Below are 19,501 nucleotides of genomic sequence, written 5' to 3'. Positions count from 1 at the left end.
TGCTTGTTGTTTTCTTTCTCCTGAGGGAGTTGTACTCTCCGTTATCAGGCAGTGTTTGCCTTGTCACTGCCGTGGAATATTTCCTGAGGGCTGGCGTTGTTGGTCAATCTTTTTTGAGGCAGTGTGGCTTTTCTGGAGTGTTGATGGGGCTAACAGTGTTTCTTTGAAGCAAAGGAGGGCTTCCTGAGGGCAGACAGGACTGGGAGGTCCACACCACAATGGTAGCGGGTTTCACTCGGTCATGCAGAGCTTGCTCTGGTGTTTTTAGGCTGTGGGGTTCTTGCAGGGTGTTGGTGGTGTTGGGCAGCTGTTCCTCAGGAGTGTAGCACCCCCTGGGGGCTGGAGCAGCTATCTGGGTCACTGAGAACCTAAGAGGCTCTTCCCTAGGGCAGCCCAACTCAGAAGGATGGCCTGAGAATGTAGGCAGATCTTTTCACAGTCTGGCCAAGCTTGTTGCAGCTTTTCTGGGCTGCAGGGGCTCTTCTAGGGGGCTGGTGGTGCTGAGCAGCTATTCTGCGGCAATGGGGCACCCCCTAGGGGCTTGGGCGGATAGCAGGGCCACTGGAAACCCTAGAGGCTCCTCCCCAGGGCAGCCTGACTCAGAAAGACTGTCTGAGATCTTTTCCCGGCTTGGCCAGGCTTGTTGCAGCTTTTCTGGGCTGTAGGGGGCCCTGCCTGGAGCTGGCAGTCCTATACAGCTGATACACTAGGTCTCAGCACCCCCTGGGGGCTTGGGCGGGTAGCAGGGCCACTGAAAACCGAAGAGGCTCCTCCCCGGGGCAGCCCGACTCAGAAAAACTGTCCGGGAATTAGGCAGATCTATTCACTGCCTGGCTAGGCTTGTTCTAGCTTTTCTGGGCTGCAGGCCTTTTCTCGGGGTCTGGTGGTGTTTGGTGCTACTCTGCGGAAGTGTAGCCCCTCCAAAGGGCAAGCAGGCCTGTGCAGGGACAGCCCCCGCAGTGGTAGGCTTCAGGGAATTGTTGAGGCCAGCCCTCCTGGATGGCAGGCAGCCCCAGGTTCGGCGAGAGAGCAGGGGGTGGTGGGGGTGGGATGCACTGGGAAGCACAGCTTTCAGCTAGCTAGTGGGCCTGTAAGCTTGCTGTGGCGTGGGGGGTATTCTATGGGGACCCACCCCTTCTTCTCTCCCCTCCCCAGCACGGGCACAGACCAGGCTCTTTTCCCAGGTTCCCTCTGATGCGGCTTTCCACTTCCCCGCCCCTAGAGTATTGCTCCCTTCCTCTGCGACAGCTTTGTTTTCTAGTCTCCCAGGCAGTCTCTGCTCCGTCAAATGGTTTCTAGACCTCCCAAGCAGTTTCCGCTCTGCCCTGCCCCCCCGCCCAGGGACTATCCTCTAGAGCCAGGACTCGGTGCCCAGCCCCCACCCAGGCGTCTCAATTTTTGGTGACTGTGCCCGTAGTTCAGATGGTCCGTTCGGTTCTTGATCAGCTTTTCCGTACTCCAACTTACTGCTACACTCTTCTCTGCATCTGGAGATTCCTCCGGTTCGTTTGATCTTTCCCCCGTGTAGGTGACTTTCCAGGGTGCGGGATCCCTTTCTCCTCCGCAGTTCCCTTTTGGGAGCGCCCGTCCCGCTCGGATTCACCTTCTCTCACTCTCCTCTTTTCTCCCGTTCTGCCCCATAATGTCACGAACTTCTTGCCGTTATTGGAGTTTAGGTTCTTCTGCCAGCGATTGGTTGCTGTTCTGTGCGAGTCATTTATTCTGTAGATGTGCTTTTTTTTGTTGTGTTTGTGGGAGAGGGCGAGTGTGTCCCTCTACTCCTCCGCCATCTTGTCTCCCTCTTCAACTCTTCCTTTTAAACTGGCATTTTAAAGTACTTCTATTTAACAAGAGTAGAAAGGTCCACTGACATATTTTCAAGACCAATCTCCCCAGGGAAGGATCTTTCAAAAGGCTGAATATAGACTTGATCTCACTGATAGAGGAAATTAACTTGTAGCTTATAGTCATTTGAAATGCTGCCTTAAGATATTCAGGGATCACAGAGAGATAAGACTGGTTCCAGTCTGTCAGAATTTCATAGGTCAACTAGTTGAAAATGAAGGGAAATTAACAAGGTATTTAAGTAGCCACAGACACCTGGCTAGATGCAACCATCATGACAACCCTAGGAGGTTGTGTCCTACAGTGATTTAAGTGAGGATCTCATAAAGTTAATTTACTTGCAAAAGTTTCCAAGCTAATAAGTACCAGGGCTGAGAATGAAACCCAGCTCTATTGCATTTGTTTGTGTTTGTTTTTTATGGCTGCACCAGTGGCATATGGAAGTTCCTGGGCCAGGGATTAAACTTGAGCTGCAGCACCAAACTATGCCAAAGCTGCAGCAAAGCCAGATCCTTTAACCCACTGTACCAGGCTGGCGACCAAACTGGGCCTCCACAGCGACCCAACCTATTGCAGTCATATTCTTCTTCTTCTTCTTCTTCTTCTTTTTTTTTTTGTCTTTTTGTCTTATCTAGGGCCGCACCTGAGACATATGGAGGTTCCCAGGCTAGGGGTCGGCCTACACCACAGCCACAGCAACACCAGATCCTTAACCCACTGAGCAAGGCCAGGGATCAAACCTGCAACCTCATGGCTCTTAGTCGGATTCATTAACCACTAAGCCACGACAGGAACTCCTAGAGTCATATTCTTAACTCACTGCACCACAGTGGGAACTCCTATTCTATTTGACTCTAAAAGTCAAACTCGGAGTTCCCGTCATGGCACAGTGGTTAACGAATCCGACTAGGAACCATGAGATTGCGGGTTCAATCTCTGCCCTTGCTCAGTGGGTTAATGATCCGACGTTGCCATGAGCTGTGGTGTAGGTTGCAGATGCGGCTCGGATCCCGTGTTGCTGTGGCTCTGGCATAGGCCGTTGGCTACAGCTCCGATTCGACCCCTAGCCTGGGAACCTCCATATGCCACGGGAAGTGGCCCTCGAAAAGGCAAAAAGACCAAAAAAAAAAAAAAAAAGCCAAACTCTAGGAGTTTCCTGGTGGCTTGGAGGGTTAAAGATCTGGCTTTGTGACTGTACCAGCTTGAGTCACTACTGTGGCATGGATTTGAGCCCCGGCCTGGGAACTTTTCTATGCCATGGATGGATGGGTGGGCGGATAAATGAATGAATAAATAGCCAAGATCTTTTCACTTCCTCCACACACCTTCCCAGCCTGAGAGACTGCTAGCTTCATCCATCCTTGCTCCACTACCTATGCACCTAGCAGCCTCATGACAGAGGAGAGAGAGGACAAAGTCTTCAAAATCTGAAAGACTGGCACTTACTCACAGTTACAAGATGCATGCCCTAGCACATCCTGAGATGAAGTTTCCCTGCCTCCCGTCCCTTTCTTGCTCCTCCTATCTCCTGAGTGCCTGTTGTTGATACACAATGGACAGGCAGTGCCGAACTCTACACCCAAACGTCTGATGATGACGAGACTGGGTTCACCTCTCCCAACAGTTATGGAAGCCAGAAGAGACACTGGGTCTCTGTTATAGGAATTCTGGTCGCACATTTGATTAATTCAATAATTTGCAGCATAACTTTAGATTTTAGAGAAACATTCTTAGAGATCTTGCAAATATTTTTATATCAGGTTAATAATACAACCTGATTTATGACCATATACCTGAATATTGTACTAATAAAGTACTGTTGGCTACCATGCCTGTGTTTTTTCTATGTGATATTCTAGAATTTTCCACCTTTTTTTTCCTTTTTGTTTTTTTAATTTTATGGCCACACCCATGGCATATGGAAGTTCCCAGGCCAGGGGACGAATCCAAGCCACAGCTGTGACTTACACCGCAGCTGTGGCATAGCCAGATCCTTTAACCCGTTGTGCCAGGCCGGGAATCAAACCTATACCTACATGGTGACTCAAGCCACTACAGTCAGAGTCTTAAACCACTGTACCATAGCAGGAACTCCTTCCCACCTTCTAAAATATGAGAATTCTTTTTTTTCCCTCCTTTTCGGCCATGGCATGTAGCAGCTTGATGTGGAATCTCAGTTCCCAGACCAGGGATTGAACCCGGGCCATAGCGGTGAAAGTGCTGAGTCCTAACCACCAGACCACCAGAGAACTCCCTGAGAATTCCTTTTTAACACCAAAACACTCATAACATCCCATAGGGTATTTATTTTTAGCCTCATTAATTAAGGACAGACATATGCACATATAGATTTGTAGTTTCCTTGCAAAATATCTCTGGGTTCCATCTTTGAACCAATGACTCTATCTCATTTGCCTACCTGTGTCTGCTCTCCTTAGAAAGGGAAAAAAAGCCTTTTTCTTGCAGTTACCAAGTTTTCATGCTTATTTCCAACATAACAGTCAGTAACCTGGGGAAGGGAGAGCCGTGCTCTAAGTCCGGGACACTCACCTTTGTCCTGCTGTGTGTCTGATGGTGTAGGTGAGGTGATGCCAGGCTCCTTCACTTCTGTCATGCCTGCTCTCCAGCTTCTTCCATCCAGACAGGATGGAGACTCTTTTGCAGGTTTAAAATATAAATCCATAGTGGAACTGGCAGATTCTATTAAGAATAGAAAGAGTGGGAGTTCCCGTCGTGGTGCAGTGGTTAACGAATCCAACTAGGAACCATGAGGTTGCGGGTTTGGTCCCTGCCCTTGCTCAGTGGGTTAATGATCTGGCGTTGCCGTGAGCTGTGGTAAAGGTTGCAGACACGGCTCGGATCCCGTGTTGCTGTGGCTCTGGCGTAGGCCAGCGGCTACAGCTCCAATTGGACCCCTAGCCTGGGAGCCACCATATGTCGCGGGAGCGGCCCAAAGAAATAGCAAAAAGACAATAAATAAATAAATAAATAAATGTCACTTAAAAAAAAAAAAAGAGAGTGAGTCCAAACTTTTAAACAAGGTATTCAGAAGATTAATAGAACATTTCTAAATGTGACCATAACCATCTAAAAGTACAGTGGGTTTACAGGAGTAGAGCTATTTTAAAGAATTTCTCAAAATGTTTTAAATTTATTTTAGAAATGGAAAAAATTATTACCTTGACTCTTAAAGTTGTGCAGGGAAACAGCATTAGTAACTGAAGCTGCCATATAATGTAATTCTGCAGAAGATGGGACTTCTAGATGATCAATTTGTTGTTTGATAATATTATCATCTGAAGACTCTTCTCTGACAGGTAATTCCTGTAGTTCATCAGCTTCAATGTCAATCACATTTATGTAAGTGTGTCCAAGCTGAGCCAAAACACATAAAATTAAAGGGGGTTACATACTTTTTACTTTATATAAAGCCATTCTAGCCTACTCCTACCCAAAAAAAGGTCTCATTCTCAAGGCAAGAAGAGCTTATATGAACCTAACTTAGGGAAGACTGCAGGAAGGATGTGTTACGGTCTTAGTTTACAATATTTGGGGGCTAATATTTAAATCTTAAATTAGCTTTTTGGCCTTCCCAACAAATCTACGTAGATGAGATTTTTAGCCTCATTTCAATTATACACCTGAATAATGATAAACTTCCAAATTTAGTACCCTTTCAGATGATGAAGGTGACAGAGGTTTCTCTGATATTTCGGTGGAAAGTCTGAGATTTAGATATACCTCTGGAGACAAAAGTTGAGGAACATTCAAAGACTCATGTTCTGAAAATTAAGAAAAGAAGAATCAGGAATATAAAAAAAATCGTAAATAGCTCTAAGTCATTAACTTTATAAGAACAAGTTAGCGACAAAAAAAATTAAATGTATTCACTGAAAATCTAAGTAGGAATAAATAAAGCAAATACTATCCTATTCTAAGGGCAATTGACTCTAGAGTAATTCATAATTGAATGCAGACTGAGTATTGCTTTTCTTATATGATGATTCATAAGAATAAAATATATAAGCCATACCAAGAAAATATTATAATTGCTTTTTTCCCACTTCAGATATATTACACTTGTTTAGAATTTCAATAAAACTAGACTTTAGGAAATTAATCATAACTAATATATTTTTTACTTTCAAGACTATTTCTTTTTATTTGTTTAACAGCTTTACTGAGATATAATTCACATCTTTTAAAAGTGTACAATTCAGTGGTTCTCAGTATATACAGAGCCCATAGCTAAATTTTACCACTTAAAATGTTTAAAAGCTTAACTTTACAAAAGTCATTAGCTGGAGTTCCTGCTGTCGCACAAGAGGGCGGAGCTATCTTGGGAGTGCTGGGACACAGGTTCCAATCCCAGCTCGGCACAGTGCATTAAGGATCAGATGTTGTCACAGCTGTGGCTTAGGTGGCAACTTCAGCTTGGATCTGATCCCTGGCCTGGGAACTCCATATGCCACAGGGTGACCAAAAAAGGAAAAAAAAAAGTCATTAGCTTCTCATTCAAAACTATTAATAAAGAAGTCTGTCAAATAGGTCAGCAGTCTAACTCTGAGCCTTTTATCTTAGAACTCTAATCTTATTTCCTAGCACTTTAAAAGTAGAACATTACTTTCAAATTTCATATGCAAAAATATAGCTCATCGCAAACTTGAAACTTGGTACCAAGGCTTGAATTTAAACCGGAACCAAAAAAACTAGAAAAAAAGGAAAGTGAAAATATTTAAATCATCTTTCTATCTCTATTAAATCAACTGATTGGCTTAACTGCTTTTTTTAATGGCAGGTGGTAACTTCTGTTTTAACTGTCATGCAGATATAACCATTAATTAGGGTGTTCTCAGAAAAAAGGAAAGAAATCATATCATACCTGATGTAGAAGAAATGATTTGTTGATTTTTAGGACATTCAGAAACAACCTCTTCAGAAGAAGCTTGTTTATCTTGTAGTCAATTAGGAGATTTGGGACAAAAAAAAGAAGAAAGGATTTCACAACCACAGAAAAAATTAAATATACAAATGCAGATTTTTAGGTACTGTGTATAAAAAGTGGTAGAAAAGTAGATCGGCAGCTTAAGAATTTAATATTTTAAATTAATAGGATAATTTTAGATTTTATTACTATTTATATCCTGGGATTGATCACCTGAATGAATACCAGACTCTAAGTAAATAGGCTGCCAGCTTCAGAGCAGTAAAGTACCTCCGAGGCATTCTCAAAGATACAATTTTTTCGACACATCTGTTCCTGGGTCAGGGATCAAACTCAAGCCACAGCAGTGACAATGCCAAATCCTTAACCTCTAGGCCATCAGGGAACTCCAAAGATACATTTAAGAATGTTTCTCAAATGCATACTCATCAGTGGCTCAGTGGGTTAAGGATCCAGTGAAGTCACTGCTGTGGCTCTGGTTATAGCTGTAGTGCAGGTTCCATCCTCAGGGAACTTCTGCATACTGTGGGTGTGGCCAAAAAAATGCACACTCGCCATGTGCATCAAAAACATCTTATTTTGGGGGAGTTCCCATTGTGGTGCAACATAAACGAATCTGACTGGTATCCATGAAGATTCGGGTTCAATCCCTGGCCCTGCTCAGTGGGTTAAGTATCTGGTGTGGCCATGAGCTGTGGTGTAGGCCTGTAGCTGCAGCTCTGATTCCACCCCTAACCTGGGAACTTCCATACACTGCACCCTTGGAGTTAAAAACAAAAAAAAAAAAAAAAAAAAATCCTTTACGAGGTTCCATACACAGTTAAGAAAAATCGTTTCCTAAATATCATAAAAATAACAGCTTCTCCATCATTTATTTCCTCTATTCTTGGGCACAGTTACATATATTCTTTCATACTAAACCCAATTTAATCTTCTTTCTAACTCAGATTCACTAGCCATAGCTTCAGCCCTCTCAAACTTAGGCATAAGATTCTAGTAAAGGCAATTAATGACGCAGGGAACCCAAATTCAAAATATTATTTCTACTGATTTAGGATGTGTCCATGGGATTTTTTTTTTAACAAATATCTATTATGTTTTAATAAAGTTATAAATTCAATTTAAAATTTAATTTTATCCTGAGATAACCCATAATGGAAAAGAATATGAAAAAGAATATATTTAAGTTTAATTGAGTCACTTTGCTATACAGCAGAAATTAACATAATGCTGTAAATCAACTATACTTCAATAAAATTTTAGAAAATAATAATAAAATTTTAGTTTAAAATTAATAAAGTATATATACCAGGGTTGGGGACAAGAACCTGGGATGAGTAACTAATATCACATAATTTTTTCTTTTTTTTTCTTTTTTGTCTTTATAGGGCCACACCCCCAGCATATGGAGGTTCCCAGGCTAGGGGTCTAATCAGAGCTGTTGCTGCCGGCCTACACCACAGCAATGCCAGATCCAAACCACGTCTGCGACCTATACCACAGCTCACGGCATCGCCAGATCCTTAACCCACTGAGCGAGGCCAGGGATCGAATCAGCAACCTCATGGTTCCTAGTCGGATTCATTTCCGCTGCGGTCACATAATTTAAAATTCCCTTTAAATCATTGTTTTGAAGAAAAAGATGAGATATAGTAAATATTTCAAACTATATGAATTTTAAAAATTAAAGTAAAACAGCATTTTACCTGAGTCTGTATTTGTACTTGCATCCTGACGTTCTATAGCTTTTTTTTTAACAGAGGCCATGAAATGCAAGCCAGCTGGAGTAGTAAGATCATCTTGGAGCTTTTCTTAAATATAACAACAAAACATTGGAAGCAGTCATTGAGAAGCCAGCATATTGCCAGGAGTCTAGAAGCAGAGTACCTAACCCAAGGGAGACGAGGTATGGAGTGTCAAGATATTATTAAAATGGATCATCTGCTCAGTGGAATCAAAACCAAATTGTGGAGGATTCTGCATGCCCAGGCTAGAAACCTATTCTTCTAGCTGATGAAGATCCATTAGAAACTGTTAGGCAGGGATATCATATGGTCAGATTGATGTTTAGAAAAACCATCCTAGCCAATTTGTTGAAAATAAATTTGAGTGGATAAAATTCAAGTAAGGCTGGGAGTTCCATTCGTGGCTCAGCTGTTAATGAACCAACTAGGGTCCATGAGGATTCGGGCTCAATCCCTGGCCTCACTCAGTGGATTAAAGATCCAGCGTTGCCGTGAGCTGCGGTGTAGGTCGCGTAGGTCACAGACATGGCTTGAATACAGTGTTGCTGTGGCTGGGGTGTAGGCCGGTGGCTACAGCTCCAATTCGACCCCTATTCTGGAACTTCCATATGCTGCAGGTGCGGCCCTAAAAAAATAAACAAACAAATTAAAGTAAGGCAACCAGATAGATCAGGCCCCTGCAGCAGTTCAAAGAAGTATATAGTAACAATGAGGAATAAAGAAGAGAGGATAAATTTAAGAATTACAACGAAGGTAAAATAAGACAAGAACTGGCTACTGACTGGATGTGGGGGGGAAGGGGAAAGCAGACTTCAGAACAATGCATGTCTGGGAGTAAGTTGGTAGTGATACAAAGGGAGATGGAGAACACAGGAGAACAAACCAGTTGGTAGGGGAGGGATAATGGATTCAGACAGCACATGCTGTACTTGAGGTAATTTCTACCTGGTGGGAAAGTTTAGCAAGAAGTAGAATCGAAGTCCAAAGTCTATTAGGGGAGTTTGGGTTTAGATATGGATTTGCCTGGAGGAGTTCACCCTGAGAGTCTACCTAGAGTAAGAGTATCAGTGATGGTACACAGTAGTAGTATATATATCTATAGTCTTGGTCCTTGGTTCCAAGCACAGAATTCTTTAAACCCCTGAAATTTCCCGACTAAAAGGATTATCTTCTGTTATTCGAGATGAGCCCCTTTGGATCATATCTGAGTTGATGCTAACGAGGTGACTCTTGGCAGGCCCCTAGATAGTTTCAGGATGGGTGCTGGTCACCAGAGGAACCAATTATTAGCTCTGCCCCACTCCCACTTCTGGGGAAGGGAGAGTGGCAGGAGATGGATTTCAATCACCAAGGGCCAATAATGCAATCAATCATGCCTATATAATGAAATTTCAGTAAAAACCCTGAGACCACGAAGCTAAGGAGGCTTCTAGGTTGATGATTAAGTGGACATGATGGGAGGGTGGCACATGCAGAGTGGCATACCTTGCCCTATGCAGCTCTCCTATTTGGCTGCTCCTGAGTCGTATCCTTTATGAGACTATAGACACAAGTACTTTTCTGAGTTCTGGAGTTGTTATAGAGAATTACAGTCAACTGGGGGGGGGGTGGCTTATGAGAATCCCTGAATTTATATTTGACTGGACAAAAATGCAGGTGTCAGAGACCCCACCTGCAGCTGGAGTTTGAAGGAAATAGGAAATCTTTTGGGACTGAGCCCTTTGCCTATTGGGACTGTGCTAACTCTAGGTTATTACTGTTAGAATGAAATTGGATTATAGGACACCCAGTTGGTGTCAGAGAATTGCTTGGAATGACAAAATACTCCCTCCCTGGAGTACTATGTGGTCATTTGAAATGCACTGTAGAAAAATATCTAGAGGTATGGGAAGATACATACCTTAATATTAGTATGTAAAAACAAGTAAGTTATAAACAAATAGATGAGATATGCTTAAAATATATATATTATCAAATACATGTACATATTTGTAGATATACATGAGTAGGGGTATTGAGAAAATAAACTCTTGAAGAATCTTAACACTGGTTTTCTCTCGATAGGATTACGGGACATTTCAATATTGGAGATTTAACATTCTATATTTGCACTTTCTAAATTTTCTCCAGTGAATGTGTACTGCCTTTGTGAAGAGAACGAATGTTATGAAGAATGAAACATAAAATGGTCTAAGGCAATGAGTGGGAAAGAACATCAGATGGATTAGGAAGCTGAGAGATGGAAGCCAAGCAGGGCAGTGGCATGCAGAGGCCTGATGCTGGGCCACGGCACCGAGAAAGGGAGGCAGGATTGAGTCAAGGACTAAGTGAAGTAATGGGCTAAGAGAGGCGAGGGGTGAATCAAGGATGACTTGCAATGCAAGAATCTTGACCAATCAAAAGAATGGTGATATCACTAATAGGAAAATGCCAGAGTAAAATTTGCACATGCTGAATTTAACACAAAAGTAGAAAAGAAAGATGAGAGAAGATAGGTAGGTATTTGTGCGTCACCTAAAAAATTTAAAAGCTGAAGTCGAGAGGGAATGGTCCCAGAGAAATAAGAGTGTCTGTACGTATGTGTGTGAAAAACACTGAGAAGAAAGGCTTGGGGAATACTATGGCAAGAAATAAACTGACCAATTAAAGAAAGAAAAGAACTTAGTATCTAAAGACAAGCTCTCTTTTCTGAACTGATTCCTTTACTTTAATGTGTGTGTATTTTCTATGACTAATTTGACCCTAGGCATGTTCTTCCATAATTCACTTTGAGGCCTTATATATCAATATATCCTATGCGAGGAGTTCCCATTGTGGCTCAGAGGTAACACACCCAACTAATATCCATGAGTTCGATCCATGGTGGGTTTGATCCCTGGCCTCACCCAGTGGGTTAAGGATCCAGCGTTGCCGTGAGCTGTGGTGTAGGTCACAGACACAGCTCAGATCTGGTGTGACTGTGGCTGTGGTGCAGGCCAGCAGCTGCAGCTCTGATTGGATTCCTAGCCTGGAAATTTCTATATGCCATGGGTGCAGCCTTTTAAAACAAAAACAAATCTTATTTGAGATTCTTAATTAATTGCTTTGCTCTACTATAGGGGTTGGTAAACTTCCTCTGCAAAGGGCCAGATAATAAATATTTTAGGCTTTTTGAACCATATGGTCCCTTTTCCAACAAATGAATTCTGTTGCAGTTCAAAAGCTGTCAGAGACAATGTGTAAACCAATGGACAAGCTTCTGATTCAATAAAACTTAATTTACAAAAATGGGTGTGATTCAGATCTGGCCTGTGGGCCACAGTATGCTAACCTCTGTTCTATAGGATAACACATAGAACAAACACATACAAACCATTTTGTCAAAGACGACAGGACAATAATTTAGTCTCATTTTTTATACATATTTTTAGAAAGCTGATTTTAACTCTGAATAGAGACATGACATTAATCATGCATATACATACCAAAAGAAATGTCAAAGTCATCCAAAGGCTGGGAACCATGATGTTCTTGTTGCTCCTAAATGAATCCCCAAATGATCAATTTATGATGAACTCAAAGACATTAATTCTTTTGAAAAAAATTCAATAGCTATGTAGAGTGCTGATTCTATAATTCTAAAAATATTTATTCTATCAAATTACTCTATCAAAGTAACTTCACAAAGGCATTCTTGAAATTCACAAGTCAACAATAAAAAAAGAGTATTACCAATTTAATGCATTTACCAAATTTTCTCTCCTTTTTTTGAAATCTTTTTAGGGCTGCAACCACGCATATGGAGTTCCCAGGCTAGGGGTTCAATTGGAGCTGCAGCTGTCTGCCTACACCACAGCCACAGCAACACAGGATCCAAGCCATGTCTGCGACCTACACCACAGCTCACAGCAGCGCTGGATCCTTAACCTTCTGAGCAAGGCCAAGGATCAAACCTGCATCCTCATGGATACTAGTCAGGTTTGTTACTGCTGAGCCAAAATGGAAACTCCCAGTTACTAAATTATGATATGTAATTCTCTCCTGCAGAGTAGCTTTAACTCTCAAATAGTATCAGAACTGGTCATGGACTCAACATTTTACTAAGTGCCCCCAGACATGCTCTTGAGGACTTACTGCAAAGGGTAGTAAAATTCATGTAAACTGTTCCTGTTTGCTTAATCTCTTGTTGCACAAATAGGTAAACAGTCACCAAATTTAGAAGGAATATTCACAAGGATCTGATATAAAATATAGGTTACATAACAAACCTATGTTTGAGAAATCCTAAAGGCACTTAAAAGTAGGTGAAACTATCAAGAAAAACCCAAATAACATATGATATGCATTAACCTGTCACAGAAAAAAAGCAGAATGATTTCAAATATTACAAATCACACAAGTATATGCTCTAAACTAGTTTTTGATTTACCAAGTTGCTTTCCATACACACAGCTTATGTCTATCTACTGTTGCATAGTGGATGCAGCACGGATTTATTTACTTAACGACGTCAGGATCCGCCTAGTGACAACCGAAAGCTTCCAGCAATCAGGAGAGTAGATAGGGAGTTCCCGTCGTGGTGCAGCGGAAACGAATCAACTAGTATCATGAGGATGCAGGTTTGATCCTTGGCCTTGCTCAGAAGGTTAAGGATCCAGCGCTGCTGTGAGCTGTAGCGTAGGTCGCAGACATGGCTTGGATCCTGCGTTGCTGTGGCTGTGGTGTAGGCAGACAGCTGCAGCTCTAATTGAACCCCTAGCCTGGGAACCTCCATATGCTGCAGGTGCAGCCCTAAAAAGAAAAAACAAAAAAAAGAAGAAGAACACAACTAGATAAACTGCAAAGACATTCCAAACTCTGTGTACATACAGACCAGGGAAGAATGTACTATAGTTTTTCTATACCTTGGGTTTCAGCAATATTTCTGAATCATTATCATTAATGATGGAATCTTCTGGTTGGAAAGTCACACTTGGTTTTCTCCTTAATTTCTCTGCCTTTTTTTCTTGCAGCTCTTTTTCAGCCCGTCGTCTTTGTCTGTTAAAAACAATAGTGTAAAATATATTTTTACTATATTTTTTAGTAACATCAGTTTTTCATTTGTATCATGCTATATAGGGAGACAGTTATCAAAATTATGTCAATAAACTACCATGAGATACAACCTCACACCAGTCAGAATGGCCATCATTAATAAATCCACAAATAACAAGTGCTGGAGGGGGTGTGGAGAAAAGCGAACCCTCCTACACTGTTGGTGGGAATGTAAACTGGTACAGCCACTATGGAGAACAGTTTGGAGATACCTTAGAAATCTATACATAGAACTTCCATACGACCCTGCAGTCCCACTCTTGGGCATCTATCCGGACAAAACGCTACCTAAAAGAGACACATACACCCGCATGTTCATTGCAGCACTATTCACAATAGCCAGGACATGGAAACAACCCAAATGTCCATCGACAGATGATTGGATTCGGAAGAGGTGGTATATATACACAATGGAATACTACTCAGCCATAAAAAAGAATGACATAATGCCATTTGCAGCAACATGGAGGGAACTAGAGAATCTCATACTGAGTGAAATGAGCCAGAAAGACAAAGACAAATACCATATGATATCACTTATAACTGGAATCTAATATCCAGCACAAATGAACATCTCCTCAGAAAAGAAAATCATGGACTTGGAGAAGAGACTTGTGGCTGCCTGATGGGAGGGGGAGGGAGTGGGAGGGATCGGGAGCTTGGGCTCATCAGACACAACTTAGAATAGATTTACAAGGGGATCCTGCTGAGTAGCATTGAGAACTTTGTCTAGATACTCATGTTGCAACAGAAGAAAGGGTGGGGGAAAAAAATGTAATTGTAATGTATACATGTAAGGATAACTTGATCCCCTTGCTGTACAGTGGGAAAATAAAAAAATAATTAAAAAATTATGTCAATAAATTATTTTCAATGACATTTTCATTAAATTAGCAAGTTATTCTGCTAGAATACAGGAAAACATAAGCAGAAGTCAAGGACACATCAAAGTTATTTCTACTTCCTCTACTACTGAACTGATTTTTCTATATTGGTCACTGGACTCTCAGGTTAGAGTTACACCTTTTAGTTAATTTTCTTTTTTTTAATTTATTTTTTGCTTTTTAGGGCTGCAGCCTTGGCATATGGAAGTTCCCAGGCTAGAGGTTGAATCAGAGCTATAGCTGGTGGCCTACACCACAGCCACAGCAACGCAGGATCCAAGCCACATCTTCAGTTTACACTGCAGCTCACAGCAACACCAGTTATTTAACCCACTGAGCGGGGCCAGGAATCGAACCTGCATTCTCATGCGTTCTAGTAGGGTTTATAACCCACTGAGCCACAATGGGAACTCCCTTTTAGGTAATTTTCAAATTCTCTTTTCTGCAGATTCTAAGATGGCCCTATCCTTTTTTTTTTTTTTTTTTTTAATGACTGCACCCACAGCATATGGAGGGTCCCAGGCTAGCGGTAGAATCAGAGCTGCACCACAACCACACCAGATCTGAGCCGCGTCTGTGACCTATACAAGAGCTCATCCCTGAACCCACCAAGTGAAGCCAGGGATCAAACCTGCTTCCTCATGGAACCTAGTCGGGTTTGTTACCACTGAGCCACAATGGGAACTCCAAAAATCTATTTTATTTGAAGAAGTTAGGAACACTTAGTCCCCTCAGCAAGAAGGAAGTCCCAGCAGGGAGGAAAGAGGGTCCAAAATGTCAAGGGGGAAATTTGCTTTGAAGAGGGTTTATCTATAAAAGAGGGAAGGAAAGAACCATTTCTGGAAAGAGAACGCTACTACTAGATTTTAGGGCCTGATAAATATGAGATTTTTCAAGTATTTTCTAGACTCAGTCATAATCCACCAGTCAATACACATACTGAGCATCCACTGTGAGTAAAACACTGTAAATGCTCTTCATCAGAAGCCACAGCCTTGCTTTTTACGTGCACACTTCTAGTGCCCTGAAACCATTCACATCACTTACTGTCCTGTTTTCCATGTAAGAGTCTGGAGGATATGGTGAGGGACAATGAACAGTGTACTGTATAATATACGGAATACTGCATGATGCTAAAATACTTGTGCTGCAAAAGATGCTGGCTCCTCCTGTTACAGAAAAATTTAAAAGAAATGTCCAGAGAGTTCCCTGGTGGTCAGTGGTTCGGATGCTGTCACTGCTGTGGCCTGGGTTCAATCCCTGGTCTGGGAATTAAGATCCCACATCAAGCTGCTGCATGCTGCAGCCAAAAAAAATGCAGCAGCAGAAAAAGAAAAATTCCAGCCTGTGAATTCCAGGAAAGAATTCCTTAATAAAATATAAAAAAATAGTAATATTCTGGAGTTCCCGTTGCGGCTCAGGGGGTTACAAATCTGATTAGTATCCACAAGGATGCAGGTTTGATCCCTGGCCTTGCTCAGTAGGTTAAGATCCAGTGTTGCCAAGAGCTTCAGTGTAAGTCAAAGACATGGCTCAGATCCCACGTGGCTTTCCACGTGACACCTGGCAAGGAAACTGAACATGCCGCTGTGTACAGGTTGAGACGTTGAACCAGATAACTTCCATCTTTATAACTACATTATTTTCACTAAAAATGAACTTGCAGGTATGTCTGCAGGTACATGGTCAAATAAAGTTTCACTTAAAACTTCCCGTCGTGGCGCAGTGGTTAACGAATCCGACTAGGAACCATGAGGTTAACTAACGATCCGGCGTTGCCGTGAGCTGTGGTGTAGGTTGCAGACGCGGCTCGGATCACGAGTTGCTGTGGCTCTGGCGTAGGCCGCTGGCTGCAGCTCCGATTAGACCCCTAGCCTGGGAACCTCCATGTACCGCGGGAGCAGCCCAAGAAATAGCAACAACAACAACAACAACAACAAAAACTTGCCTTTTTTTACTGTCCTTTCCTTGTCTCAATTCAGATGATTTTATTTTGTCCTGTAGAAGCTGGAGGTGTCCAGGATCTCCTTGTTCACATAAATTATGTGTTAATTTCTGTTGGCTCTGTTTAAATGCAATGAGGTTTTCAAGTGGGATAAGCTGTGGTTTTTCATACTGTAAGAAACATTACAAACCTCAATTATGCAATATATTAATAAATTACAAACCTCAATTATGCAATATATTAATAAAAATTGAGAAAAACATGTTTAAACTAAGATGTACAAGAGATAAAACATATCAAAGATAACAAATTGATTTTGACTGGTAAGTATCCCGATTTTAAAGTATATATGATTTTAGAAATCATTTTCTGAAAATTTCAATGGGGCATTTTATTTCAGAAATTCAGCTAGAATTTCAGCTCATCATCTTAATTTCTCTTTCATATTAAAACTTCCTTCTGGAGTTTCCACAGTGGCTCAGTGGAAATAAACACGACTAATACCCAGGAGGAGGTGTGTTCAATCTCCGGGCCCATTCTGTGGGTTAAGGATCGGGAGCTGCCATAAGCTGTGGTGTAGATCACAGACATGACTCAGATCTGGCATTGCTGTGGCTATGGTGTAGGCCGGCAGCTGTAGCTCCAATTTGAGCCCTAGCCGGGAACTTCCATTTGCCGCAGGTGCGGCCCTAAAAAGACAATTAACTAATTAATTAATTAAAATTCTTGGGAACAGGGAGGGAGTAGAAAGGTAGAGATCAGGGATGAAACAGATTAGCAGTATGTGGATAAGCACCGATGCTGGGTGATGGTAGCTTGGGGGTTCATTATACTCTTCTCTCTAATCTGAAAAAATGTCCTTAAAACCACCCCCAAATGTCTTCTACTTTTCCACTCCTTTAATCGTTTCTTTTCTGTTCAAAATATGTTCAGAAGAAAAGAAGGCATGGTAAGCATGACCATTGCTTTTCCCAGGACCATTTTAAAAGTGCACCAGAGAATGAACGACCCAGTCACTCAACTGCTGACTTAAAAAACTAGAACCTAAACAATCTTAATCTCATAAATCAAAGGTTACAACTTTAAAGAGGATTTGATGGCTTTATAAAGATTTAATCTTTGTGTTTTAAGTACTTTTAAAATATATATATTTTTTAATGGCCTCACCCTCAGCATATGGAAGTTTCCAGGCCAGGGACTGAATCCAAGGAGCAACCTACACCACAGCCACGGTGATGCTGGATCTGTTAATCCACTGCATTGGGGATCGAAACACACCTCTGCAGCAAGCAGTGCTGCTGCAGTCATATCCTTAACCCATTGCACCATAGGGGGAAAAGTCCCAAGATACAATTTTTTAATATGTTCAAACTGCCTACATACCCGGGTCTATTTAATAATTTTAACCTGTAATAGATTTGAAGGCAATCAGATCACAATTACTAGGAACCTCAAACAATGTTTTCTCTCTCTCTTGAGACAGACATACAGGCACACACATGCCCTTACACACACAAACAAGAATACTGGTCATTTTATTTTACTTTTTATTTGTTCTCTGGGCAGAATCTCAGAAATATCTATGAGCGAGTCTAGAAAACTTTGCACTGAAATACAAGAAAGACCTAAAACCTTTTCGATACCCAATTATTATTTTAAATGAAATTTTCTATGTTATTTTCAGCAGCAGAAGCATTATCTTTTTAAAAAGAAATGTATAAGAGCTTTTCATTGACTGTCTAGTTATGATATGAAAAACGCAGGACTGTGCTTTGGCATCACTGCAAAAATCATTACCGCATTTCCCAGGGACAGAGATGAATGAAGTAGTGACAGACTTGGGCATTTTCTTTCTTCTGCTATAGTTCTAGTAGGTATTGATGGAACTGTAACTGATGCTCTTGAGGCAGAGGAAAATACATAAGGAGATTTAAGTTGCAGGTGCAGTAACGGAAGTCCAAAAGAATTCTGAGGTGGTGTCTCAAAGGGCCCTGGCTTAACATCAAATAGTTTTCCTGGTTTTATAAAGGTTGCAGAATCTTGTTGAGGTGTCAGGTTTTCTTGTCCAACAGACTGATCCAAGTTCACATGCTTAGGGATCTCTGTAAGTACTGTTTCTGCCGCTTTCTTCTGCTCAACTGCTTCTTTCATGGCTTCGGTATTACATGGGCTCGAATTCAAATGGGATGTTGAAGTAGTGTCCATTGTTCTCTTTGACGAAGGAGGCTGGAATAAATCAGATGACCCCCAAGCCTCTCTTGGCTGTGGTGGAGGACCAGGGGGAAGTTGTGGCACTCTTTCAGGATGGAAGGAAGGGGACTTGAATTCATGCTCAGGCTGGAACTGAAGCAAAGGAAAACCATCACCAGGTCTGAGAGTTTTTGCCACTGGGATAAGTTTAGGTATCTTTGGAAGGGCAGAAGATGGGAACAAAAGGTGGAAGTGGGTATTTCCAGCAGGGGCTGGAGACAATGAAGTGGTGGGTATGCTCTGAGATGCTGGAGTTAGCCCTCTTTTCTGGGGTTGGCTTTCTAATTGACAAAAAGGAACACTCCCATCTGGGACATTCTGCAAGAGAAAAAAAGCTATTAGGTAAATTTAAAAATATGTTAGACACTCCTTATTTTGTAAATGATGTTCAATATGTTTTGGAAGGGGGTAGAATAGGATAACTATTAAAAACATTATTTACTCAGATAACCAAGAACTGAACTACTGGAACAACTTGAATGGTATTTTCAAATGCATCACCTGTACGTTTCCATTACTATTTTCGTCAGATTGAACAGTTTCTTTATGGCGATGTGTGATCTTCTTGCCGGGTTCTCTGGCGTGCTCTCCTGTGGGTTGTGGTTTAACGAAAAAGCTCTCCTTCAGATTTTTACTGGTGTCTTCAGCATCATTACTCCCTCCTGTAGGGTTTGATACTTGGCTTCCCACCAAATGCACAGACTGAGACTGCTGTAGAAGTTGATGTACATCTGGGAGGTGAGCAAAGGATGATCCTACTATTTGCATTAGGCTCATGAAGTTGATCTGTTGTAGCTAGAATAAAATAAAAATT

General features: G+C 41.7%; 1 protein-coding gene across 6 annotated transcripts in view; it reads right to left on the bottom strand.

Annotated features, from left to right (window-relative positions):
• Positions 1-19,501, bottom strand: part of CPLANE1 (ciliogenesis and planar polarity effector complex subunit 1) — a 131,043-nt gene that overhangs the window by 47,879 nt on the left and 63,663 nt on the right. For all 6 annotated transcript variants that reach the window (XM_047766908.1, XM_047766899.1, XM_047766864.1 and 3 more), the window contains 10 exons: positions 19,189-19,482; positions 18,235-19,005; positions 16,441-16,607; positions 13,419-13,551; positions 12,000-12,054; positions 8,497-8,601; positions 6,728-6,799; positions 5,518-5,627; positions 5,025-5,220; positions 4,396-4,545 (listed from right to left, as the gene is read on the bottom strand). In XM_047766908.1, coding sequence (XP_047622864.1) covers positions 4,396-4,545; positions 5,025-5,220; positions 5,518-5,627; positions 6,728-6,799; positions 8,497-8,601; positions 12,000-12,054; positions 13,419-13,551; positions 16,441-16,607; positions 18,235-19,005; positions 19,189-19,482 — 2,053 coding nt within the window. The remainder of the gene's footprint in view (positions 1-4,395; positions 4,546-5,024; positions 5,221-5,517; positions 5,628-6,727; positions 6,800-8,496; positions 8,602-11,999; positions 12,055-13,418; positions 13,552-16,440; positions 16,608-18,234; positions 19,006-19,188; positions 19,483-19,501) is intronic.

This window comes from Phacochoerus africanus, chromosome 1 (assembly GCF_016906955.1).
Source record: "Phacochoerus africanus isolate WHEZ1 chromosome 1, ROS_Pafr_v1, whole genome shotgun sequence".
Lineage (NCBI taxonomy): Eukaryota > Metazoa > Chordata > Mammalia > Artiodactyla > Suidae > Phacochoerus > Phacochoerus africanus.
The sequence above is the reverse complement of the archived record's forward strand: the minus strand, read 5'-3'. Positions and strand labels throughout refer to the sequence as shown.